The 27,843-nt window shown below is 43.4% G+C and overlaps 1 protein-coding gene across 3 annotated transcripts in view; it reads right to left on the bottom strand.

Annotated features, from left to right (window-relative positions):
* Positions 1 to 279: 279 nt before the first annotated feature.
* LOC107388524 (genetic suppressor element 1) overlaps positions 280 to 27,843 on the bottom strand; it is a 59,614-nt gene continuing 32,050 nt past the window's right edge. The window contains exons 1-16 of one of the 3 annotated variants that reach the window (XM_054733149.2): positions 24,314 to 24,466; positions 11,902 to 12,081; positions 10,675 to 10,874; positions 8,596 to 8,759; positions 8,311 to 8,514; positions 6,988 to 7,143; positions 5,708 to 5,973; positions 4,935 to 5,247; positions 4,261 to 4,841; positions 4,013 to 4,125; positions 3,652 to 3,931; positions 2,764 to 2,877; positions 2,328 to 2,681; positions 1,934 to 2,191; positions 1,445 to 1,548; positions 280 to 1,338 (exon numbers count right to left, since the gene is read on the bottom strand). In XM_054733149.2, coding sequence (XP_054589124.2) covers positions 1,201 to 1,338; positions 1,445 to 1,548; positions 1,934 to 2,191; positions 2,328 to 2,681; positions 2,764 to 2,877; positions 3,652 to 3,931; positions 4,013 to 4,125; positions 4,261 to 4,841; positions 4,935 to 5,247; positions 5,708 to 5,973; positions 6,988 to 7,143; positions 8,311 to 8,514; positions 8,596 to 8,759; positions 10,675 to 10,874; positions 11,902 to 12,079 — 3,423 coding nt within the window. In that variant the 5' untranslated portion in view covers positions 12,080 to 12,081; positions 24,314 to 24,466 and the 3' untranslated portion in view covers positions 280 to 1,200. Of the gene's footprint in view, positions 1,339 to 1,444; positions 1,549 to 1,933; positions 2,192 to 2,327; positions 2,682 to 2,763; positions 2,878 to 3,651; positions 3,932 to 4,012; positions 4,126 to 4,260; positions 4,842 to 4,934; positions 5,248 to 5,707; positions 5,974 to 6,987; positions 7,144 to 8,310; positions 8,515 to 8,595; positions 8,760 to 10,674; positions 10,875 to 11,901; positions 12,082 to 13,615; positions 14,018 to 24,313; positions 24,467 to 27,843 lie in introns of those variants that run through there. The other 2 variants (XM_054733150.2, XM_054733148.2) reach the window with 2 other exon arrangements.

Genomic DNA, 27,843 nt, shown 5'->3' on the forward strand with positions numbered 1-27,843 from the left:
AAACACAAAATAGTTTTTTTTTACAAATATTTTAATGTAAATTTCCATCAGAATGTACATCAATATATGTCAATAAATAATTCATTGCAATTGTACAGCCCAGATAATACATCACATAACTGATTGAAGCAAATATTCAAGATTTCTCATCAGGCTTGAGGAGGCGACTGAGCAGGACGGTGTAGTGGACGGGAGAAACTGCTGCTGTATCTTGTGCTCAAGGAGATCTGAATAATTCTGGGACACTGATTTATCAGAATTGAACAAAAACAAAGAAAATAAACCAACAGTGGTGGGAGTTTATTGTCATATGAACAAAAAGATGGTGATATCCGATGTTTACATACAATTCAGTTTCAACAATATTACTTTTGTCCCTGAAACTAAACTTTTCTGTAAAAAAAAAGAGGTACAATACGTTTTCATCATCGTCAGATGTGTCTGACAGGGCTTTAGTTTGACATAAGTAATGGCAATTATCTAATAAAACTTGGAAATAATTGCAAAAGGCGTCATTACTTTTAATTTGATGAATGTGGAGATTCATATGACTTTGACTTTTAGACAAAAAACCTGGATGGTTGACACGTTTTTTAATCTTCCAACCCCAGTGCATCTCTTTCTGCTCCCAAACATTTTGACATCACACAACAATGTTCAAAACACAGCTGATCTACCTGTCGGTAATTTTGCTACAACGTTTTATTCTGACCCGCGGCGATCCCCGCAAAGCATATGGCTTGTCACAAGTTAAAGCAGTAAAACATACAAAACTCTTCTATCACAAGCAACGTTTATCAAACAAAAACCTTTTGTAGACTTTAGCTGCTCAGTTTGTCCTGCAGATCCTTCAAGAAAGCTGCTCTGTCTGTGAGATGCAGAACTCAGAAGGTCAAATTTAAGTGCATCCTGTCAATTTTAAGGCCTGAGGTGTGCTTTGATTCACTGACTTAAACTTGCTGCACTCTGTAGACTCAGGTAGTAGGAGAGGAGCAATGCTCAGACGCTTAGACACCATGGATTTTGGTTACATCAATAAACCGTCCCTGGGAACATTCAGATAACATCGATGACTGGCCAGAAAGGCAACAAGAGCACCACCGGCTCCTTCAAGTGCTTCAAGTGTGGCGAGCACCCTGGCTCCTGTTACGGTCCCCTCACTGTCAGAGGCGTGACCCCTCACACGACCTTTGTCAGAGGTCACCTCGGTGTGTACCCACTGACTTGGCTCCTGCCCCAGTGAATGTTAGGTAGTGTCAAACACCTCCTGAAGTGCTCCAGCTGAGCCTGCAGTCGGTCCCGCTCCTCCCTCACTTTCTGCCTCTGACTTACCAGCTCCTAAAGAATTACACGAGATGTTAAAGAGATGCGATCGTCGCCACGGAAAAACAAGACTATGCAAACAAAATAAAGCAGACATGCACTTTCAGACTGAGCGTCTCACCCCCATAGTGAGAGAAAGCTGCTCTGCAGTTCTGGTCAGATTGATATTCTGAGCTTCAAGTTTTTTACACTGACTGTGAAGAACGTGCCGCTCCACGGTCCATTCTGTAAAGAGAGGAGTGTTCATTAAAACCACACAGAGTCACCGTTCTCATTCACCCAACAACCCAACAGATCCTTTAGAAGTAGCACGACTGAAACGAACGTGAATCTAAAAGAAACAAGAAGAAATTCAAATAAAATCAACAAATGGAAACTACAGCTGGTAGATTTTATTTTGGAAGCATTAAACACACAGGTGGAGAAGTGTCTCTACTGGCAGTAAATTATGAGATTTTTTTCTTTTATTCTGATTTCTGTTCAAGGAATTTACTAAATGTGATCATTTCAGTTTTGATTTTAAAACCAGTGTCTCTAATTTTAGAAATTATTCATTTACCCCCCAAAAAGAAAGTAATAAGCAGGAAACTCCCAAACACCGTTCACTCACCGTCCACGTACTCCTGGTAGGCCTCAAAAACAGCTTCAATTCCTTGCCACTTCCTTGGAGCTTCCTCCATGTTTTCATCTTCATCTTCCTGACCTGACTCTTCCTCGTCTTCATCAGATAAATGTTCCTGAGGAGCTGGAGTACCCCGGCTCGCTGCGGATGAGTGGAAGTGGTGGCCATTGACGTGTGCGTGCTGAGGGGCATGGCTGAGATTTAATGATTTCAGCTGAGAGATGCAATCAGGTTTCCCCACAACCTCTGAGACACAAATTGAGAAGAATAAATAAAAAATATCAATAAAGGTGGTACTGATTCTGACCACTAGGTGGCAGAATAGTGTCATTTTAATCTTCAAAGTTGGGCTTTGCTGTGATTTCTGGAAGCATGGACCAACCTTTATTCTGGTGAGTGGACTGCAGCACAGCCTGGTGGAAATGCTGAGCGAAAGCCTCAGGGATGAACCTCTCCCAGGGCCGACTCCGCCCATTCGGCACGGAACCAGGTTCCTTTTTCTGAGGAGGAGCTGCAACACCATTCTGCAAGAGCTTCCTGTTCGACTTCGAGTCTATGGATTCAGACTTCTCATGATGGGAGGTCAACGGAGGAGGGATGCGAGCAACCTGGGAGTCCACGGAGGGTTTGATGTTGTCACTATGGTGGGGCTTCTGTTTGTGTAGGAAGGGAGGAGAGGGGCTGGGAGAGTCTGGGTACCGGTGTCCGTTTGGCTGAGACAGTTTGGAGGAGTCACCTAAAAGACGAGCACAGCTCATTAAAGAAAAAACGTCTTCTAACCTTACAAGTGTTTGACTTGACGTCTGTCTGAGGCGCACCAGTTGAAGGAATGGCTGGACTTCTGCACAACGGTAGAGGATTATATCTGAGTGTGTCTAACGTCACAGTCTTCCTCTGAATGGCCCTTAGCAGCTCCTCTGTCCTCTCCTTATCTACAGAAGAAAAGGCAGAATGAGAGCACCCGTCATTCATCCCCCCCCCCCCCCCCCACACACACACACACACACCCCACACCAAAAAAAAACTGAGGAGCTTAAAGAGCGGTCTGGGAAAGGCTGACAGGAAAATGTCACAGGGTGGATTATTTGAGTCAGAGCAGCAAATTCTGATTTAACCAAATCTCATCGTTTCCCTGTTTTTAACAGAAGAGATTCATTCTTAGCTAATAACAGATCGTTATATATTATTTTCATAAAAAAAATCCTATTTCATCAAAGCATCTTAGTTTAACATAATCATTCCATTATCATTGTCCTTCAGAGACTAAAAATGGAGGAAAATTTGAGACGCAATGAAACAAGAAGCAGTTTTTAAACAATCATTGTCCCTCCACACCAGGAATGAAACACAAACTCTATCATTTGTTGAAAACATCTCATAGATTAGTGAACGATCAACAAGAATTGTGTTCATCTTCACTATCAAATAGCATGGACCTCACAGAATATGCAAGTGTCACCCAAAAAAGCTTCCTCACATTTGTTTCCAGTGTTTTGTGTAGTTTTAAGGGACAAAATATTTGATTTACGATTCGGTAGAAGGATAACATTTTTACTTCAAACTCGTAACTTTATTGCCTTCTCACTCCTCCTACATCCTCTGTGCAATCACCAAACAGGAAAAAACAGTCAATGCTGCGATCTTTCCAAGAAAGAAAGCTGCAAAGTCGCACGTGGGATGCATGTAACTTCTAAGCAGGTCGTTACCTTTCCTCTGCTGAAGGCTGACATGGCTGAGGTTGAACTTAAGGAGGAAGTCTTTTTTCTTCTCCAGCTTGGGGGTGCTGTCCATCTGCTCAGCAGAGAACGAGGTGGTTAGGGAAGCCGTGGGCGTCGGAGGTGAACAGATCTTTCTTTTGCACTGCACTGCAGGTGGAGAGACGCTGCGCTCTCTCATCATCCTCCTCCTCTTCCTCCTCTTCTGAGCTAGAATTTCATCGCGGTGGGCCAAAGTGGTGAGGCCGCACGAACGCAAAAAATCCACTTTCTTTGAAAAGAGAAACACATTGGGTGGTGAACATAACAGAAAGAAATGCAAAAGCTGAAGGGAACATGTGCGTTTGTGCACCTCGGAGGACGCGTCCAGTTTGAGGGGAGGTTGTTCAGTCACCCTCCTCAGATGAGCTTTTACCTCCTCTTCATCGCTCTCATCGTACGACTCGTCCAGGTCATAGTAATAACCTGATAAAAGCGAGTGGGAGAGGAATTCATTAGTTATTATTAAAGAAATTGCAGCGTACGAGGCTTTTTAATGACACCATCAACAATTCCCCACAGTCATCCCTTGATGTCTGCAGCATCCGGCTCAACCCTCACCTCCCTCTCTGGCCTCCTTCCGTCTCTTCTCCTCCAGGTCCAGTTTACTGAGCAGCTGGCAGTGCTGCTGGAGAGCTTCGTCATACACCAGCATGCTGTCAGGCGCTTGCTCCCTCGTCAGGGATGGAGAGGACACTTGGAACCGGACCCCCGGTTCGGTCGGGGTAGTTGGGGGCACAAGGGGCCTGTGGGGGAGATTGTTCGTGTGATGTCGAGGGTACAGACTCTGAATGGCTCGCTCCTGCTCAGTCTTGGTCCACAAGTCCTGTAAGCCTGCTCCTCGCATTGAGGAGTACCTGTCAGGACTCTTTGAAGTCCTCTTGCTCCCATTTTCTATCCCCCAGCTGATCAGAGGCCGGTCAGCCCGGGTCAGTCCCGGCGGTGGGCGACTGGGCAGAGTGGGAGGGTTAACCCTTCTGCGGGAGTCTAGGGGAGGTGTGTCGACGAGGGAGGCTGGGTTCCACAGCGTAGTGGGAGGCACAGGGGGATGAGGGGGAACTTTAGGGGAAATAAGGGGAGGTGGGGCACCAAGATGGGGGTGTGTGTCTTTGCTGCTCAGGTTGTTATAGACTGAACTTGTTCTGTTAAGCCAAAAAAATTATAATAACAACATTTAGACAACTGGAGTTTTCCCTTTTCCCTTTCTGAAGCTAGTTTGTTTTCATTTTTTTCACCTGTGACTCTCTCTTCTTGGTTCCAAACCTTTCCCCGGTGACCTGAGGCCCACCTCTAGTGGACCCTCCCTCTCCTGTGCATGTGCCCGATGCCGTGCCAGCCACACTTCATCGCTGGTCCTCTGTGTCATCATGGCAGCTGCCAGAGCCCCATGAATCCCTGCAGAAGCAGCAGCACGGTGCTTCCCAAGGTGAGAAGGCAGCAGGCTGGTCACCGGGTGTGGGACAGAGGTCCTGGAGGTGTGAAGACCAGGCTGCAGGTGAACGGGTTTAGCTGCTGGGAAGCCTGGGTGGTCCGAGTCCTTGCTTTTTTCTGGAGAAAGACGACATTTTAAATACTAGATCATAAAAGCAACTATGTTCTTAAGTTGATGTCAGAATGATGCACACTTCTTCTACTTCTGAAGGTTAAACTCACTATTTTCCTTAAAATTGGCAGAATGAGAGCAAAACACACGTCATGTAGGGAACCAAATACAAACCTCTATTATGTTCAGTTATGACCCAATGCTCTATGGTGCAACAACCAACAATATTGTCATAGTAGATCAAAATTTTCTATCAGTGCCTTGTTGGACATCGGGCTCCTGTGGCAGCTCTTAGCTACTTTTATAGCAGCATTATCTGTTCCTGATAAGCTTAGGGACAAATCAATCAATTAGAAAATTTAGTTGGTGTTTTGCACAAATATTTTTAGATTCCTGTCTTTAAAAGTCTCTAAATTAGGCATTCTGTGAGTGTGTGTGCGTGCGTGCATGTTTGTGTGTAGGTACCCAGCCGGTTTGGGGTCAGCCTCTCTCCCGGTCGGGTTCTGTCCTCAGGCGCTGCCCTCCGAGCCTGAAGCTCAGCCAGGTAGTGACTCTCCGCCGCTCTGACCATCTGCTGCTGTCTGTCCCTCTGTCTCTCCTTCTGTCTGTCCAGCTCTCTCTCTCGCTCTTCCTCCCGTTCTCGCTCCAGCCCGGCCCCGCGCTCCCTTTCTTTCTCTCGTTCACGCTCCTGCTCTCTTTCACGCTGGCGGAGCTCATTCTCCATCTGTAGCCTGTGAGGGAGGTTGACAAGTACACACACACACACACACACACACACACACACACACACACACACACACACACACACACACACACACACACACACACACACAAAATGAGAAAATGTGAGAGATGCAACACTCAACATGAGGCAGATATTAGCCACACACTGGTGAAGACATTTCTGACATACTTACGGAAATCTGCACTGATGTGCTGACACACACACACACACACACACACACACACACACACACACACACACACACACACACACACACACACACACACACACACACACACACACACACACACACACACACACACACACACACACACACTTTTCCATTTACCACAAGGAAAATAATCCATACCCAGCATGACTGAGCAAGAGCAGATGAACACTTAATAGATATCCACAGGAGTATGACAAAAAAGAAAATGCATACGCGTGCACTCACATGCACACACACACACATACACACACACATATGCACACATGTTCACCAACAATCAATAGCACAGAAACAAACCTTCAAGATATGCAGGAGCTATTACAGAAGCAGATGATGAATACCATCCACTTCAAACACAAACATTGTGCATTATGGAAACAACGTGTTAAGTCTAACTGGAAAAGAAGCTCCAAACACTGAGAGAAAACGGCACAGAGGTGGAGAAAATGCTGCTCAACGTGTCAGAGAGTTTATGCACCTTTTGTAAATGCATATACGTATGAGTCCTGAGTGTGTGTGTGTGTGTGTGTGTGTGTGTGTGTGTGTGTGTGTGTGTGTGTGTGTGTGTGTGTGTGTGTGTGTGTGTGTGTGTGTGTGTGTGTGTGTGTGTGTGTGTGTGTGTAGGACAGTAAGTGTGATGAGTGTATAGAAGGATGGCACTGTGGGGTGTGTGCTAAAAATATCACACACACTCAGCAACCTGTGCTAACCCTGCAGAGAGAGAGATTACAAAGCCATGCAGACGACACAAGAAGGAAGAAAGGAAGGAAGGAAGGACGGAATGGTTACCTCTCCGAAAAAGCTGCGTGGTTCATTTCTCCAGGGTAGCGGCCTCCGGGTAAGTGCAACTGGAGGGCGGAGGGGTGGAGAGGAGGGAAGGCGCCTCCTGCAGGCACAGAGTAGAACTGCGACCGCAGTGCTGACAGACACATGGACTCGTCCATCCTGGTGACAGACAGAAGGAAACCAAGTCACACATGTACGATAATGTCACTGGCTTTTAGCATGGATGCTAGTTAAAACACGATGCATCTCCTCAGCAGCACAAGGAACAGCATGCCAGGTTTCTACACAATGGAATTTTGCCTCTTGAGATGCAAAAGAGAAGTTTTCTCTCTAGGTTCAAATTACATCAGTGCTTTGTTATAGGTGGTGGCTGCATTTCTGTGTGATGTTTTGATTTGTTTTGATTTGAATCGGTATTCAGACACAATAGCTGCTGTGCTTTGCTAATTTGTCTCTTTTCACATAACACCATTTTCTGTACCTCTGCAATTTGTTCCAAACATTCAGTTGAAACAAGATTCAAAACACCAAAGAAGACTTCCCTTTGAACATCCAGTATCATGTTTTGTGTTGTTTTCTGTTTAAATGTGTTACACACTGAGCTTCAGACAAGTGGCAATTTCTCAAAGATTTACAGCTTTTTTAATTTATTAATTCTTTTATTTGTTTATTGATGTAAAACACTTATTTTCTTTTAATCAATTTAGTAAATTCTAGTTCTAGATTTGGTGTCTTAAGTAACTATGTGTACTTCTTTTTAAACAAATGCAGCTAACACAGTTTGGAATTTATGGCAAAAATGACAATTAAGCTGAAGTTGAAATGGAAATGTAACCGTCTGCTTTGTGAAAAGAATCATGTAATAAATAACACAGATAATACTGATTGAATCTGATATTTGTCTCTAAGCAAAAAAATAAAATGAAATACTGTGATAAACGTTATTTGGATTTGGGAGCTTTAGACAACTGAGACCTTTTTTGGAGTTCTGCAAGGTTCTGTGCTTATTTTTTATTTTTCTATTGTTCCATGAGGTCAGTAATGTCCAATCCTGATCCTGCTATCCTGCATGTTTTAGACACTTCTCTGTACCAGCACACCTGATTTAAATGCATTAGTAATAAACAGACTTATTCAGAGTGTGAGGAGACACTAAACAGGTAGTTCAAACATTAAATCAGTTTTGGAAAAGGAAAACAACTACAGCCTGCAGGATAGTGGCTCAATAGGGCCTAAACTGGAGAATTACTTAATGCATTAACATTCACAATGAATCAAAATGTATTGGATTAAATTGGACTGTTTACTTAAATGTGAGCTCTTAACCTTTGCAAGGACAGAGGGTGGTGCAGGTAAGCAGGGTGATAGTAAGCAGCAGCGGCGGCAGCATGAGCAGCCACAGTGGGGTCGAGACTCAGAGGCAGAGAGGTCAGCCGGAGATCATCTGAGGTGGCGAAGGGTCGGAGGGCTCTCAGGTACTCCTCTGGAACAGCACTCGAAGGAACGACAGAGTGCATCTGTCCAGGTAAACTGCAGAAAAGGGACACAGAGTTAAAAAAGTTTCATGTAAGCACACGTCTATTCAGTCCACCTGTATGCACGTGTGTGTACCTTATGCTCTGTATGCGGGGGTCCTGCATGATACTGCTGGAAGTGTGTCCAAAGGCAGTCAGAGGGTGAGGTGAGGAGACGGGTGGGGTCCTCCTGTCCAGCTGCAACTGGCTGTTCTCAGCTGCTCCTCGCTCCCTACTTAGTCCCTGAGCGCTTGACTCAACCTGACACACACAGGAGGAGTGAGAGAGGTTGTTACCCTATATATTCATGAGGTCTGAGTGTGTGCTCGAGAGGAGAGGAGAGGAGAGGGAACCGAAGCACAGTGACTGAGTAAAAACCTTAAAGATGCACCAAGAGGCTCAGCGGAGCAGAAAAGTGGGTCTGATGTGTCACAAAAGGTCGAGATCTAAGGTCTCCATCCATCGCCCGCTCTGAAGAGAATTTCAACACGTATGTTGAGGCAGTTTGGATATTGTAACATGGTTTTTTGTATTTTATTAGATCTCAACTTACTTTATGTTTGCCTCATTTCTAACGTCACTTCTCAAAACGTTTTAATCCCGTACTTGATCTTCATGCGTGTGCCTGTCTTGTCTTTTGTTTTGTTCAATAAAGTTGTTCCCCTTCAGCTGTCAACTCCAAAGGCTCTGTTCACTTATAGATGGTTAAAACTGAAATCTTAAAATTGCTAAAAGATGTTTAAAGAAAATCTAAAATAAACAGATTTAAAGACAAACATAACGAGGCTTTTGAGTTGTAATGGTGCTGAAACGTGCTGGAAAATTTAAAGCAAGTTAAGGACTACAAGACACTAATTTCCCTCTGATGTGTCATTTGTTGTTGCTACAGCAACAGCCTGGGATAAAGGTTAGCCTGTCCACGGTCAAACCACAAGCAAATGACCTCTCAGGACAATACCTGATCAGCTACCTTCGTTTGTACATGTGATTTGCAGTAAAATACCAGCGCTTTGAATATCTTTGAATAGTTTTGGATATGTCATTCATGGAAAACAGATTCAAACCATCTCTGCCAGCATGTTCCTGCAACCTCCGCTGGTTGGAGATAACAGAGGAAGGCAGCGCAAGGCGAGTCTGGACAGCAGCCATCGCATTCCCTGACCTCTGATCGTGCAGGCAGCCAAATGGCCTTCATGAAGGCAGCAGTAAAACAAACACCGTCTGTTTCTTCTGCGCAAATCGTTTGAGTGTGTGCAGCGCAGTGATAATGAATTTACACTGAGCATTAAAGGTGTTTCTGGTGCTTTCCTGCTTGTTCTTCCCTCTCTAGGGTTCAATTCTCTTCTCTGTTTTCCTCTCTCCCTCCCCTGTTTCTTCTTTTTCTCTCTGAATGAGAGCCCCAGGCAGGCAGAGCCACAGAGTGCTCTTTGTGAAGGGGGGAGAAAGGCAGCTCTGATCCAGGGGAGAAGTGGCTACTGTGGGGGCTAACCTCAGCATTGTGTGTGAGGCCTGGTTGCTCGCTCCACACACACACAGACCCCCTCTTCATATCCTAAGTCTATTGCAGTGGAGGGTCAAGTACACACACAGACGCACACAAACATACACACACTTCAACGTGCATATATACACACAAACACCGCAGGAAGTGAATCACAATGGATGCCTGCCTCTGCAGCCTCCTGTGTTTCTTTATAAATCTCTCGTGAGCTACTGAGAAAGACACGGACTCATCTGTGTGTGTGTGTGTGTGTGTGTGTGTGGGGGGGGGGGGGGTTAAGGTGGAAAAGCCTGAAAAGCGAAAGACAAGATAGAGAGAGGCAGGAAGGGACACACAAAGAAGAAAAAATGGTGGGAAGGCTGGTTTTGATGGCTGGATGTTGACAAGCACTCTGACTATTTCTTTAATGGAAGGAGCAGCAGCTAAGATAAAAAAAGATGGGGGGGCAGAGGGAGGAAGGCCGGCCAACAAAGAGTACAATACACACACACACACACACACACACACACACACACACACACACACACACACACACACACACACACACACACACACACACACACACACACACACACACACACACACACACACACACACACATACACACACACACACACACACACACACACACAGTTCAACCCCGTCAGCAGGTGTTTAACAAACAGCTCCTCTTACCTGTCGGCCCTCAGGCCTCCACGGGCCGTTGCTGGTCTTGGTGGGGGCAATGGTGACCACGGGAGGGGTGCTAGGGACCCCACGGCCCCTATTCTGACTCAAAAGGGGGCCTAATGAGCCCCGCTTAGGAGTGGTGACTGGTGAGTTGTGGTTGGTGCCCGGAGAGGAGACCGGAGACGGTTCACCGTTGATGGCAGAACCTGACAGAAGGACAAAGCTAATCAGATTTAAAGAAATTTTCTGTGCAAATAGCTTTACTAGGTGCAATATGATACAAAAACAAGAGGGGGGAGGGCACATGTGATCACAAAACTCAGACTGAGAGAGAGAGAGAGAGAGAGAGAGAGAGAGAGAGAGAGAGAGAGAGAGAGAGAGAGAGAGAGAGAGAGAGAGAGAGAGAGAGAGAGCAAATGAAGGATGTTGTTTGAAGGAATGTGTTAAAAGGAGGATGGGGTGCGACACTGTGAAGGGAGGTGTTAAACGTGTGAATCGTGTGATGCGAGTAGCATTCACTGGTGTAACTCTGTTCCTGTAACACCACACACACACACACACACACACACACACACACACACACACACACACACACACACACACACACACTACGAGGCAGACGAGGAACTACTGAGACGGAGAGAAAGTTCGTGTAGGGCTTCAGAGAGAGGAGAGGGAAAGAGAGAAGACATGATGGAAAGCTTCCTATAATTGGCTGTAATTAGATTCTCATAATTGGGAGATAAATGGAAATGAAAGGAGGAGGAGACACAGAGGGAGAGGTCAAGTTAGCTTGGGCTATAAATGTTGAAGTGGATGGTATTTGTTAGTACTTAACACTTGTTTTTGTACCAATAAATTAATTCACTTTAGCTCTTTTCAAAAACCTTCATTAAGACAGCGGAGAGCAGAGTGAGGACACACACACACATAGATCTCTATAGGATTCACATTAAAGCACAACACACAACCTTGGTTTTGTGAGTAGATCTATTTTCAGGCTGCTTGATGGGATAGTTGGGAGAAACATGCTTATTTTCTTTGCAGAGTTAATAAAGAGGATTAACACTGTCATCGTGTCTGTGTTGAGCGGGTTTGCTCAGAAAGTGAAGAGCAGAAAGGTTACCTGTTAGACAAAACCCACCAACAGGTGGCTCTGTTTGGATTTGGCCAATCCAGAACCACGTTGGTCGCTGTTTAAAACTCAAAAAATGCGGCCAGAATGACGCTCACCTCTGGGATCCTCGACCTGTTTGGCCAGTTTACGCAAGGCAGCAGCGAATCCGGAGTTTGCAGACTGGGCAACCGCGTTCCCATTGGTTAGTGGGCTGAGGGGACTGACTGTGGCTGTGGTGCGAGTTGCCGTGGTGATCATTCCTAATGATGGAGATTTATTGGAGTCATGGTTCATACCTGGGAAGAGGATGGGGATAGAAAGGTTGTAAGTTAACTTAGTGGGCAGCTGGTGTTTTATATTGGAACTGATCTGACCTCTGTGTGTGTGTGTGTGTGTGTGTGTGTGTGTGTGTGTGTGCGTGCGTGCGTGCGTGCGTGCGTGCGTGTGTGCGTGCGTGCGTGTGTGTGTGTGTGTGTGTGTGTGATAAAGAGTGGGTCAGCTTCACCACAGAGTGGAGGGTGTGTAGAGCTGTGTCAAATAGAGTGCTGACCCTAATAGCAAATCACACACATGGGTGCACACGTGTCCGCTTCCTCAAGGGAGCCAGCCGACACATCTTAAGACCCCCGAAGCGTCCACACACCACTTTTATTAAGTATCGCTGTGTTTTTTTTTACACCCTTTACAGATGTCAGCACACACACACTCACAACTAACACCCATCAGCGTCCCGGAAGGTCAAAACAAAGAGGTGAATCAGTTGGAATGACCTTTGTTTTTGATCCTCCACCATCATTCTGGCCCGCTAATGTTAATTACAGCAGGATCCTATCCTCCCCTTCCTCTCCCCTTCCTCCCCCCTCCCCTGCCTGCTGCAGCCATGACCTCATTAACGCCACAACACGCGGTCACACAAACACCTTTAAAGCACACCAACCACAAGAAGAACAAACAAAGAGCAAAAGCAGCAAACACACTCATGAAAAATTCATAAACTGAACAGGATTATTGAGTGGTCCGCTCATCGCTCTGAAAACGCTGTTCAGCATAAAGGACAGTCAGGTGTCAGGGTCTGTTGGCCAGAGAGGACCACAGATCTGGTGTTTACACACGTCTAACTGGATCCGAGCCCCTAACCTGACACAAGCGTGACCCAAAACATGCCGCAGACTGATAGATGAGGAGTGTGTGTGCGTGTGTGTGTCAGATCTGGGCACTGATCTTTAACTAAAGTGGAGATTAGCAAAAGCTGCTGGAAGAGAAACTTCCTCTGTGAGTAAAACAGGAGGAATAATCAGAAGAAGCTCATGTCCGTGAGTCTTCTCTCACACCAAGTGATTCTCTATGATGTCACACATTTTGTTTATTCCAGTGGGTAAAGCGTGTTAAATAAAGGAAATCAGGAAGAGATGAAGAGAGTAAAAGCTCAGATCTGTGTGTGTGTGTGTGTGTGTGTGTGTGTGTGTGTGTGTGTGTGTGTGTGTGTGTGTGTGTGTGTGTGTGTGTGTGTGTGTGTGTGTGCTGAGCCCAGCAGTCAAGGGAGAGATGATAAGACAGTTTCTATCGACTCCTTCTCTTTCTCTCTCCTCTCTCTGCTCTCACTCTTCTCCTTTTGTCTCCTTCTTCGTTTTATCTCAGCATACTTCAGCTTATTTAACAAAAGCCACACACACACACACACACACACACTCTCTCTCTCTCTCCCCTCTTGTTGTCTCCCTCCCTTCTTTCTAGAGTCTCTCCTCTGATGTGTCGCCCCATCGTTTCTGAGCCCCATCAGCTCAGACTAAAGTGTGCATCTGAACGTAATTCAAAGATGCAAACACTCACCCTCCCGCTCTCTGGTCTCCTCCTGCTCGTCGTCTCTCTGCTCCTGTGTGAGACTCTTTCACTCTCCCCCTCTCAGCCTTGCAGCTGCTACGTGATCACGTGACCTTTTTTTTCTAGCTATCCCCCCTCCTCCTCTTCCTCCTCCTCCATGCTATCTCTACCACCTCCCCACCTCTCCGCTCTCCCTCTCAAACCTCTCCATCCTCCCTCCTATCCTCTGTCACTCGTTTCATCTTTCCATCCCTTCTCTCCTCAGCCGTCACCTCTGTGTCCCTCACACTGCCGTTTGTCTGACATTGTCTTTTTTATTTGCTTTCATTCTTCATCCTCTCCTCCTTTTGGCTCACACTCCAGGGAGAGTGGCGGTGGTGCTGGTGGTGGCTGTGCATGGGGGTGGGGGGTGATGACGGAGAGTGAGTGTGTGTGTGTGTGTGTGTGTGTGTGGGGGGGGGGGGGGGGGGGGCCGTTAACCCTCCATCCATCACTCTGTCTCTGGTTCAGTGAGGTCTGTCTGCTTTGGGACTATGGGGGTTCGAGGTGTGTGTGTGTGTGGGGGGGGGGTGCTACATTGACCTCTCACCCTTCACCTCTGACCATAGACCTCATTGGGGGCTGGCAGGGTGAAATCAGCCACAGATTAAGATATTTAACTCCCTCTAGGAATCTTTGAGAAGCGTCGAGGGAATGAATAAACACGTCGGAGAGCTGCAGGGCTGTGGAGCTCCGTGCATCAAAACACAACTGGAAGGAGAAAAGGAGGAGGAGAGGAGAGAAAACCTGGTGGTTCTCATAAATACTGGAGCAGAAAAATTACATCCAAATTCCCAGGGAGTAAAGAATACCGGTGTCACTGTTAATGACAAATGTAATAAAGTTTTACGTGTTCACAACAACAGAGGGAACTCAAAGCAGATAAAATAAATAAAAAGCTTGTGTAGCTGTGAGATTTCAAATGTTTAAAAAGGATCTGTTCTTAACGTTATTTCCTTTAATGGCCAGCAGGGGGAGCTCTGGATCCAAAACAACATTTTAGTGTTAAATCATAACTGAATTATTATCATTACCTTTGTCATGATACAGTAAAAAAATTATGTGTATTTTTTAAATAAAACAACTGCATTTTGATTAATTGATTGTTTAATTTAAGCCAACAGCCACATTTAAATATAAACTGTGTTACAAAAAGATTACTCTGAGTGGATTCCTGCAAACATATGTTAAGATTTTATACTCAAGTGGACAAAATTGGACAAGAGCGCCATTATCTACAAACATTTAGCCATTTATTAGCTTTTTAAAAGCTTCATTCAAAGATTCTGTCCATAGTAGGGATGTAAGAAAATACTGATGCACTGAATATTGAGATATTTTGTGTTCATAAACTGAATCAGGATTTAAAAGTGATGTAATGATTATGTACTGAGGTTTTCCATGTAAGCATTTACTGTCTTACTTTTGTGTGGTGCAAATCAAATTCTGACTGCTAGGTGGCAGCAGTTTCATAGCCTTCATTAAGACGGAACAGCGAAATCTTGCGATAGCACAGGATGTATCTTGGAAGCGTTTTCCATGAGTTTTCCAATTAAATTCAGTCTTAAAATGTGCACATATTATCTGACTTTAAGAGTCACAATATATCGTTTCATCAACCCTGTATATTGTGATATTCATCTTATCCCCAGATTCGTGCCAGTACACAACCCTAGTCCATTGATTCCCTAAAGAATAAACAGGGAGACTATAGATTCCTAAATGGTTTTATGTGGGGATGTTCGGTCGGGGATGTTTCATGAAAACTGCTGATAAACCCTTGAGTCTTGATGCAACACAAACATTTTACACCCAATCAATAGTTTTTAGAGCAGGAGAAGCATCACAGGGATGACCTGCATCCTCATAATCTTGTTATTTTTGACATTTTTCAAGTTTAAGTAGATTAATCATCCTGGATCTAGTTTGATAAGTAAACGTGTACTGCACTCACACGACTTAAGACTGAGTAACAACCGTCTGGTCGACTGTTCTGGGTCATCTGGGTTTAGAAAAGTTCAAGGTCAAGTTTATTTCTATAGCGCCAAATCACGACAAGAGTCGTCTCAAGGCACTTCACACACTAAACATTCCAATACAGGTCAGTTCATTAAGCCAATCAATTAAACGTTTCCTGTATAAGGAACCCATCAAGTCACTGACTAGTGTCAGAGTCTTTACAGCAAACCTCATACTAAGCAAGCAGTTAGCGACAGTGGAGAGGAAAACTCCCTTTTAACAGGAAGAAACCTCCAGAGGATCCTTGCTCAGTATAAGCAGCCATGACTGGGGATCAAGAAGACAGAGCAGACACACACACACCAACACCGATACACACACACACACACACACACACACACACACACACACACACACACACACACACACACACACACACACACACACACACATACACACACACACACACACACACACACACACACACAGTAAATATTCTATTTAGTGAGAGATAAACTTTATTGTACTTATCTTAGTGAATCTATACTTAAACAGGTAAACTAGTAGTAGCACATTTAATGTCAAAGAAAGTAAAAAGACATCTTCAGCATGGTTAAGGCTTGTTGAATCATCAAATGCAGGACTCATCTGTGGGAGAAACTAAATAAGAAAGTAATGTTTGTTTAAAGGAAGTTAAAACGTGTCTGAAACCTGCCATAAGAGGGATGATCCTTGCGTTTCCAGCTTCTGGGTTCCTAGTCTGATGATGATGAACACAAACCCGTTCTGATTTCAGCTGTACAACTGGATCTAGCTCTCTTAATGTGGCATCTGACTTGAATTAAAGAGATCTTTTTCATATTTGTCTGACTCACTGGGTTAATTATATGTTGTGTGTGGTAAGGAAGCTGAAACCACATGTTTTAGTTCAAACTGCTTTTAAAGCAGATTGATTTTAAAATGTCCAATCTATCAGAGACACTATGTAAGACCGGTTCTCCCTGCATTACCTCTGAACTATCATCCAAACATCCAACCAGTGACACTAAAGCTGCTGCCATGATTAAAACGAGTCCCAAACCGCAAACTAGTAAAACCTCCCTCAGCTTTTCCAAAATGAAAATGATATCCGGGTGTGCCTCGGTGCATCCGTACACAAACACGCCCACAATTACCATCGCATTCTGCTCAGTGTGATGTAAGCGATATCGGACGTGTCAGGGCCTGCGTCGTTAGCGCCTCTCTTTGAGCCTCTTTCACTCTCTCCTCTTTTACTTTTGCTCCTTTAAACAAAAACACACTCGACTCCGGGGGACCGTGAGGACAGCAGGAAAGGGCCTGCTCTGCTCTGTCAGCTCATTAAAAAAGCTGTGTGTGTGTGTGTGTGTGTGTGTGTGTGTGTGTGTGTGTGTGTGTGTGTGTGTGTGTGTGTGTGTGTGTGTGTGTGCGTGTGTGTGTGTATGTATGTGCGTGTGTGTGTATGTATGTGCGTGTGTGTGTGTGTGTAGGGATGGGTCATTAGGGTGGGAGAAGAGGTTGTAACACACCATCTACTCGTTAACTCTCATCACACTGGCATGTACCTGTGTGTGTGTGTGTGTGTGTGTGTGTGTGTGTGTGTGTGTGTGTGTGTGTGTGTGTGTGTGTGTGTGTGTGTGTGTGTGTGTGTGTGTGTGTGTGCGTGCTCATTACTGCTCAGACATTACTTTGCAAAGCTAAGTGAGCAAAATCAATTTAGTGTGGAAGTGTTGACATAGAAGAAATGCAGGAACACACACACACACACACACTTTAAAACAATATTATTTGTGTTTTTGGAGTTGATGTTATTCTCAACAATGGCTACTGTGGTTGTTCCAAGAGCTGGGAGACTTTTTCCAAGTTCCTTGGACAAGAACGCACACACAGAGGGAAGAGAGAACAAGAGAAAGAAAGAAAGAAAGAGAGAGAGAGAGAGAGAGAGAGAGAGAGAGAGAGAGAGAGGTAGCCAAATTTTTTACAGCCTCTTAAACTTGTCTGTAATAGCAGTCAGAGCGGCGTCAACGCAGCAGTCTCTAGGGTTACTCCAGGGGCTGCTAAATGGCTTTAGTAGCTCCAGTCGCTCTGCAGCTTGCACAAGAAACACTTAACACGTCCTTAAAATCCATAAACAACCAACACACACTCACCCTTGGAGCTTACACACTCATAGGAATGGTGCGCAGTTAAACATTTTTTTAAGTCAGAAAAACAACAAAGCCATGACATCAACCGAGTCCGGCTGCATGTGAACAATTAGCTGACTCGGGATTACAGAGTTGTGCGTCACTAAATGTATGCATGTGACACCCCCCCACCCCCCGGGACCAAACAGCCAGCATGCACTTATATACCAGAGGTAAATGGAGCAGAAAAACCACACACTGAAATAAGTAACACATCGGGTTGGAATAAATTGGTACAAATAAATAGAAAGCACCTCCAAAAGAAGACCCAGTAGTTACAACGGTGAGGGAGGACCTTTACAATCATAACTGAGTCAGAGTGTGACTGACGCTTCTATAAATGATCCCACCACAGCTTAGAGATGAAATGTGGCCTGTCAGCAAAAAACAAAAAAAAGCCACATTTGAGAAACACTTCATCCCTCCTTCTGGCTTCAGGGCAAACTTCCTCTTTCAGTGACCCCCTTCTCTCTCCATCTCTAATCAGTGTGCTTGTCTGTGAGCATCATGTCAGTGCCTTTTAGAGACAGAATGAGGGTATGAATAGCAATGGTTCTGGGATGCCTCACACTTTTCCTCTATCTGTCCGTGTCATCATTTCTTTGTCTCGTCACTTCCTCCCCATCATCTCTCTCTCTCCAACCAGTCTCTCCTATCACATCATATCCATTTTTCTCCTCCTCTCTGCACCATCGATCTCTGCTGCAATGAGCAGCTCGGACTCCCTTCTCTGATGGGAAGATGATGCAAAAAGATAAAAACGATCTTAACTCAACTCTCAGTCCGAGTTGTGCTGCCTGCAGGTTTTCATTTGGTGTGTGTGTGTGTGTGTGTGTGTGTGTGTGTGTGTGTGTGTGTGTGTGTGTGTGTGTGTGTGTGTGTGTGTGTGTGTGTGTGTGTGTGTGTGTGTGTTTAGTGCCGGTGTACACAGCCTCAGCTCGCCAGGTGCCAAAACCGCTGTGGCTAGACCTTGACCATCTGAGCAAACATGAGGTGTAGGTTGAAACGTAGGCCAGCAGATAGCAAATTTTCCTCTGAAGCAGGTGCTGTGTGAGTAAATGAGGAGGGAAGAGACCTAAACACTGAAAAAAATAACAAAAGATGTTGTAGTTTTGGTCAGTCTAACAGAGCAAAACACTAAGAGGAAAGGAAAAGTTTTTTTCAAACTAAAGTTTAATTTTATCCTGAAAAACCACAAGGTTGTTGCTGTATTTGTCAATCTTTCACTTGTTCTTTGAGGCAGCCTGGAAGTACTGTAGGTCGTTTAAGCTGCAGAACAATACCAGATGGTCTTTGAAATCAGATTACAGACTCAAATGCTGTTTTGGGGATTAAGAGTCATTTTCTCAATTAATCAAAAGAAAGACGGCTAAGAAAGTGAGCTGGTGATCAATTTGTTTTGGGATCTTTCTCTGCAAAAACTTCAGAAAGCTTTGTGAAATTCTACTTGTTATTTTTTGTCGTATTTTTGCAGAAAAAACATAATTCTCCTCATTTGCAGGAAGATGTTTAGGAACAGACTAATTCTACAAGCTGTTAGAACCTCAAATTGAATTTTAATTCCAGTCATTTAGGCAAAAAATTACATTGCTGAAGATAGTTTTCCTGTTTTTTTTTTCTAGTTATACTTCTTAGATATTTTTATATCTGGTTTTACACATTTAATGGAGAAATTAAAGTGATAGTTCAGGGCCATTTTGAGTGGGTTTTGGTGTTGGAAAAGAGCATGTTTTAGAAAGATGCTCTTTGAATGACCTCAATTTGGAGAAACCAACACTTGGTGTGTTTCTCAATGCCAAGGAACCTTGCTTTGATGTCTTGGTCCTGCCCCGGTTGCCTAGGAGATAAGTCATCAGGAACCACGAAGGCATGTTCCAATATTCATGTGCGAGGCGTCTGTTCTTCATTTGTTAGCCGTTTAGCTAGCTGAGCAAGGATGCACGGGAGATGCCTTGTAGCCTGGCCTTGGTCAAAAATTTCTCAGAATACAGCATGGTATTTTCAAAAGGATGGCGGCTCAGGAGCCAGTTGCTACTTTGGGGGCAAATTTAGAGACTAATGTTAAGTCAAATAATTGTAGCTATTGGGCTGATAGGCGCCTGGCCTCGCAAAACAGCGCCTAGCAAGGCCAGGCACCTTGACATTGAGAAACACCATAGTTCTGATCAGATTGATGAGCTAAAGTCTAGTCACATAAATGCTACCATAAAAAAAACCTCTTACAAGATTAAGAATGACTTTGCGACAATATAGACACAACTAATCGTGCTAATAAAACATTGTACAAAAACAGTTGCAAAACTTAAGCAATCATCATATTCACTTTGTTTTCATCAGTTAAATGTCGTGAAAAGTGGTTAAAGGTCCAATTTGTAAGAATGACATCCTGTGGTCAAATGTGGTTACTGCAGTCCATTTTTAAGTAAAAATATCGCTCTCCCACTCACGTTCCATAAGTTTCATGGCTGTTGCCAGGATCAGCACCAAAAAATTCCTGATGAAAAGCAACGACGAGTCAAACACAGTAAGTTGATAAGTAGGCAAATACTTTGTTATATCTGCTGTAAGCCCTCTTTTACAGTAGGGAGCATTTACTACACTTATTATGGTAGTTTGTCTCCGACATCATAGGAAGTGTGATTGAGAGCCGTTGTCGGTACAAGATCTGCTCGGGTGCAAGATCGGCTCGGGGTTCTTCGACTGCCGATGACATCAAAGTACGGCAAACCCACTCGGACAAAATACACTACACATCTATACTGTTGGAAAGAATTTTGCAGTTTCGTTATTAAAATAATGTTTTTTATGATGTAAGTTTGTGTTTATAATGGTATTTGTAAAATAAAACACTATGTTGTATTCATAATGTTGAACTCCTCTTTGAGCACATCCCTTGAAGGATCATAGGTATTAGCAACACCTGTGAAATTGTATTTGCAGGAAAGAAGTGTGTCCCGTTTATTGAAGTATTTCGTGTTTAGTTTTTGACGTCTTGTCCATGCGTAGTTCAGTTACGCTCATAGCTGCTAGCCAAAACTCTGGAGTTAAAAGTTTTCTGGCTTTACTAAAATACCTGTCTGTACTTATTTGATTGGTGGTAGTTTTACTTTGTATTAGACTCCAAATGTAATCATTTGGCACGTTTCTAATTCATAATTTGTAAGAATGTAATCGGTGATATTAGCATTAGCATTCCTATGGGTTTTTCCACGTATATTAGCATTGCGCTAACCACTCGCTGCCAAATTGCAGCCTTTGCGATTAGAAAATCTCCTTTTGTCACATTGCAATTTAATTGCACATGTAGTTAATCGTTCAGCCCTAATATACATGCAGCTCTATGCTAAAAGTGTATTTTCAAAGAGGTAATGATGGATTTCTTTGTAAAAGTTGTCCATCTTTCCAACAGAAAAATTTGCCTGGACCAACGTAACGTGATAACAACTTAACGTGATTACGTATCTTCCGTAAGAATCATGTACAGCCAATCAACTACTTTGACGTCACTGGCAGTCGATGGACCCCGAGCAGATCTTGTACCGACACCGTCTTGCCTTTAGCTCTGAAACACTCTAAATCAAGTAAAAAGCCACAATTGACTCTTCACTTCACACATACATTTCACTATAATATTGAGTTGTTGGTATTTGAAAAATTAGCTTGAGATATATTTAGAGCCTGCTATTAACTTCTAATTCACTGTTAGCGTTGCTAACGTTAACCTCTAACCTGCTTCACCCGATATTAGAATAAAACAAAATGATGCCGTGGCTTCTTAGGGTACGAAATAACTTCTGTGTTGTTTCTTTAGTGGCTTCAGTTCTTTTAAACAACTCTGGAGCCAGTGTTGAATTACAAATTCCTGCGCTGCTATGTTAGCTCGCTGCAGAGTTAGCAACATCACAACTCACAGAGTGTAAACAGTAACTACTTCCCACTTTTTTTTCTAAAGGAGAAAAACTGAACACCCCCCCCCCCCAGCTGACTGAGAAGGAAATGTGTTTCTGCCACATCGTGACAGTTTCAGTGTAATCGTCCTCACAGCATGATTGAGACATTAGACTGTTTTGTGATTATTTCACAGCAGAATTTTTACAAACTGCACCTTTAATGATCATAATTGTCAAAGATCTGTAATATTTTGGGTCAGATACTGATATTTCTACTAGAATTATTGTGTAATGTGAAATCTATTTTACAAACATATCCGCAGAGCATTTTGTAACAGCTAGGATGTTGGTTGTTCAAACAGAGCCACTTCCAAAGATTTAGGGGAGCTTCCATCGGAATGTAGCCTTTTAGCCGTCTGAAGTACCACTTTGTCTGTCATTTGTAATTCCAAGTCCAGCACTATTGGTGTTAATGAGCAAAAGAGGAATATAGTGTGAAATCCTGTGAAAAGATGTTGGACTATTACTTGGCCAATCTATAAATATTGTGGCCTATTGATAGCCCCATACTCAAAAAAGTCCCAGAAACAAGCTGTTTCACAAAATCCCTGTTTATGACATCACAAACAGAAAATTTTGCATAGTATCACCTCTAGCATAGAGAGCTTCTAGAGGAGGAGTAAGGATAGAGCTGCTGCTTCTCCTGGATATCTGAGGTTCTCAGCTTGCAGCCTGAGCAGAAGAGGGGTGAGTGTGGCCAGCTCCAGCTTGTTTTCTTAAAGAGCACGTCATCCCCAAATAAACTTTTTTTTTTGCTGATAAACTAAATAAACGAGTGTCTAATCGTGCTGCAAACACATGTAGTCAATAATTTGGCACTTCAATGCATCTTAGTTAAAATTTAAATATTCTGCCTAAAACTGGCAGTGTTGTGCCATTGTCGGGTAAAAACTCTGCACTGTAGATTTAATTTAAATCTGCCACCGCTATTGGCTAAGAGGTATGCTATGATGTAAACTGGTACATTAAGATGTCACAATGCTGTCGTGAGCCTGTGTGTGTGTGTGTATTTGTTAGCAGCTCCGCCTTCTCGGTCTGCAGGCAACAGCATTTGTTGCATTTTTCAAACATGAAGTGAGAGTGGAGTTAGACTCTGGTAGGGGTTGACTTGCTCTTTAAAGTCACAGAGCAATGAGAGGCTCATTCTGGAAGGTACTGAAATTGCCAAGAACAAAACTGCTGAAACCACTATGGATTTAGTGCAAAGAATTTCATGAACGTCTTTTGTATCAACCACAAAACTATCCTAATACGGCATCTTTAATAGTTTTATCATATGGGTCAAAATTTCTATCTGCTGTAAGTTTTGAATATTTATTTATTTATTGACCCTGAGGAGAGGAGAGGAAATAAAATGACTGGAGGTGAATCTGAAGCCATGCTTGTCTGCAGCTTCTTTATATGAGAAGGAGGTAATTAAAGAGATTGGAGGTTTACTCAGTAACCCCTGCTGAGCAGCTGGTCTATGGCAGGTCAGAAGCAGCACATGGTGCATGTAGTGTGTGTGTGTGTGTGTGTGTGTGTGTGTGTGTGTGTGTGTGTGTGTGTGTGTGTGTGTGTGTGTGTGTGTGTGTGTGTGTGTGTGTGTGTGTGTGTGTGTGTGTGTGTGTGTTGAAGTCCACCTGCGGACTGTGTACACACACAAAAGCGACGGGATCCGCTTGACTGCTGGTAATGCGCCCAGCGGCATCTATCTCAACCCAAACAATACAGTCGCTGTTAAAGGTCCCCGATTAAAGAGCGACTCCTCTGTCTCCCGTGAGCGCTTGGAGACAAACCAGGAAGCCACAGGACGCAAGCACACACACACACACACACACACACACACACACACACACTTTGTTGTTTCAAGTCCAAGCTATAAAGTTTACCTAGACCAAACAGGAGCGGTGTGTTTGATCACTGACAAGTTTGACTAGAAAAAACAACAAAAAAATTTTTGAAAAAAATAAAAATAAAACCCACACAACTTGGAACCGCAAACACCTTTCCGAGCCTCCCCTTCCCCCTCAAGTCAATTAATTTAACTGAACCGGAAGTTCCTGATCCACACTACAAAATAAAAGTCCACAATTGATCCGTTTAATATTCGAACGTCACATTTTTACATCACAAATCACAAATTTAGATTTTAAATGGTCTTCAACAAAACGTCACCATGTCGCCAGTTAGTGACGTTTTATTTTGAAGCCCGGAAACTGCTCACTACTTTTGCATTCACTCTGTAGGTGAAGTTGAACCAGTTTGATTACATATTCAATCACACGCCTTCAACATTACAGTAAAGCTTTCTGCTTTCAGATTAAAAAATTTTAAATTCACTTCAAACAATCCGAAAAAAAGATCAAAGACATAAACACACACACACACACACACACACACACACACACACACACACACACACACACACTGGAATGAGTTTTGACCGGAACAAACAAAAAGCCATTATCATTTCACCACTCAGCACTTATTCAAATAGTATGAATGACAGACCTCATCGGACACTGACTGCGCTAATATATTTGTCATAAAAGAATAAAAGAAACGCAACTCACCGCCTCACCGGAAAGAAAAAGGAACACACGGTGTTTTGCGCATCCTCACGCAAATAAACACCTCTCCGTGCACAACTACGCACAGTGTTAGATCTCTGCGATGGCGGTGCAGCACACACGGTGTGGAGATGTGGGAAGGAGAAGGGCAACTCATTAACTGTCCTCCGAGAGACACAGAGAGGGGGAGGCGGAGTATGAAAGGGGAGGGGAATGAGATTAGAGGAGGAGGAGAGTGAGCACCTGCTCCACTGATGCTCCCTGGAGAGATGGAGGGATGCAGGGAAGGAAGATGTGAGCCCAAACTGCAGACCCCTCACAGCCTGGACATGTTTACTGTCCGCTGGAGACAATCAGATATGTAGGAGTCAGCTCCTGGTGCCTCACAGAGAACATACCGGACTGTTTAACTGATTAACTATCAGCAATGCTGCTGCTGCTGCCGGATTAATAATAATAAATACCTTCATCAACAGTACAAGAGGCTATTTTAGTTGCACTAAAGTAAAAACAACAAGCAGCAGTGATTAACAGGTATGCCTCCATATTTGTCATTGTTTAATATAGCAATAAACTTGTACGACCTGTTGTGTCAAAGAATATTTACCAGAACACACTTTAAAATATTTTAAAATTGACTTTGGTTAACTTTAATGATGATGAGTTTGGGGGCAGGACTTGTACTGCAACCAGCCTCTAGGGGGTGCTGTTTCCCCTCAGCTTTAGCTCCTGTGTTACATTACTGCAACTACTATAAACAGTCAACGTGGAACAGAGCTGGTGATATCTGTTTTGCTAAAATAAAAGTCTCTTCATCGAACTTCTGAAATAAAGCTACTAGTTGTAGGTAGCTACAGGGGCAGTTCTAGTAAGTGTCCTGGTTGGGCCAGTGGCACCCTGACCCCCTTGTGATCCCCTGCTGAGGGTGGCGCCTAAACATTAAAAGGTACAGATTTCTAATAATTTGGCCTAATCTAAGATGTGGAACCAAAGTATGATAGTTAATTAATCTGAAATTTAAAAGAGAAGCTTAAACAGATGATTTGATATTGTAACTAAGATAAAAATGTATTTATTTCGAAAATAGTTACATTTTAAAATATAATGAAATGCTGTTGTATGTAAAACCTCTGTAACTGAATTGTTATAATTGTTGTTGCAAATAGTCACAAAAAATTGAAATACTTAAAGCAGGAGTGTCAAACATGCGGCCCGCGGGCCGGATCCGGCCCGCAAGCGGGTTGAATCCGGCCCACGAGATGGTTGTGTAAACTTTATTTTCATACTTTACAATGTAGAGTTAAAATAAACATCTTTGTGAGCAAGTTTTCTCTGTAACGAGTATAAATAAAACAAAGCTGCGCTCAAGGCTCACACAAGAACTTGAATCACATCCTGAAGTTGGCCGCCACTCAGGATGTGACTTCTGATGTTGATGTGCTGGTGAAAGCTAAAAGATGTTAAGTAAAACGAGTCAAATATACTTTAAGTGCTGCATAGAACTGATCTAGCCATGTTATCTGTAAGCTCTAAGGAATGTTTTTTTTTATTGATTTATTTATTTATTTATTTCAAATTTTCAAGTACACTTCAGGTGTTGTACTTGTACTATTTTGGATACGCTGTCCTCAGGCTCCAGCCTTGTTTTATACTTATCATATTAAAACAAAGAAAACAATCTGAAGTTGTTTTTAATTTACCGGTCCGGCCCACTTGGGAGTAGATTTCCCTCAGTGTGGCCCCTGAGCTAAAATGAGTTTGACACCCCTGACTTAAAGGCAATAATTTAAATATTTTCCTAAATGTGATTCTCTAAAGCCTTTTTGACAAGACACACCGTTCCAGCAAATCGGTGTAATATTATTGCAACGGTGGGTCTTATAAACGCACCATGCTGAAACTTTGCAGCATTCGTTCCGCCTCGCTTAGTGATATTGCAATAATTGTCCGACTCATAAATGACGATTGCGCCTTGACGCAACAGAGGGAGGTGTTATGATGACGTTAATGCTGAGCTCCGGCCGACAACTGTATTGAAAATGAAAGTAAACACGGGCTGTAAGTTTTGCTTTTTGAACAACATCAGCTGAAACGGCAAACTGGAGAACTGCAGCACTCCTGGAGCTTCTCTCCGTTAGAGCTACAGCTCAGATCACCAGAGACTGCATGGGGACGGATGGAGACATACACCTTTAGGAGCGGCTTGTTATCGGCTTCAATCACAATAAAAACAAGTTGTTTCCAAGATAAACAGAAGTCTGACACCATCCCCATACCCCTTTTATACCGCTATCATCTAATCTTTTACAAAAAAGGACATGATTGAGCCACATTACTGCCACGGTCTGACCACTTACAAACGACCTAAAGCTCCCTGATGTTGCCTCGACGTTGCGACAAATTGACGACATTGTTTTGTAAAAACGGCTTAACAGAGCAGCTGCCCCCCTCCCACCATTTTAGTAGGTCCTCCCCTGGGTGGCTATAAAGGTACATTTTTATTTTTTAACTTCATCATGTGAAAAAACTTTTAATATAAACAACAAATTTCATTTGTATTTTTAAAGGACATTTTCAAGACTCTAAATTTTCATCTTGCAGTCATCAAGCATTATATTGTTGTATGTTTTTGCAGCTAATATTTGGGAAATGAAAAAATGTGCATAATACAAATCTGGTTTATGTAATTCAGATGAAAGCACAAGTTTAATAAGTTCTGATCTCCCAATTGAGACAATAAAACAGATTAGAATCACCTTTGACTTGTTGAGATTACATTCAGTACAGTTCCTTTTATGTTTTTATTTAAAAAAAAAACCTAATCATCTTTTCAAATCTTCCAAACATTCCCATGTTGTCTTCTGTTGTCTCTCTTTGCTGTTATGTAACAAACATCCGTATCAGAGCTGCTTGAGTCTAAGCAGCGGCTCACTGGGTTTCCTGGGTTAGCCTGTTGGTTAGATTACTGCCTAACTGAAGCACTCGTGGCCTTTCATGTCTTCCTTATCTGTATCTCAATACTAACTGTCAAATTAAGAACAAGAAAGGGAAAACAAAAGCTGGTTTCTTCAGCTGGAGACAAGCTTGATAAAAGCAGCACTGTGAGCTGTAAAAAAAAATATATATATATACCAAAACAATAACCTGAGAGGAGTGCTCAGCAGATCTGAGAGCAGCTGTGATCATGCTCTGTGTAAAGCAGGTGCTTTATGGATGCCAGAGAAACAAAAATGTCTAAAGGACATTAATCGGTCACAGTTGGATTCATTGTTGATATAAGAAAAAAATAATATATTAAAGAGAATTTTAGAAGCGGCGTCTTTGACCAGAGCTGCAGCTCATCGATTACGCTAATTCATTTGATAAGTTGTTTTCATTTTAAGATCTTTCATGGACGTAAAAACAAAGAGTCGGAGTACAGGGCACCGGAGGGCTACCGGGGTCCCACCCTGGAGCCAGGCCTGGGGTTGGGGCTCGTGAGCGAGCGCCTGGTGGCCGGGCTTTCGCCCATGGGGCCCGGCCGGGCCCAGCCC

This window comes from Nothobranchius furzeri, chromosome 4, assembly GCF_043380555.1.
Source record: "Nothobranchius furzeri strain GRZ-AD chromosome 4, NfurGRZ-RIMD1, whole genome shotgun sequence".
Taxonomy (NCBI): domain Eukaryota; kingdom Metazoa; phylum Chordata; class Actinopteri; order Cyprinodontiformes; family Nothobranchiidae; genus Nothobranchius; species Nothobranchius furzeri.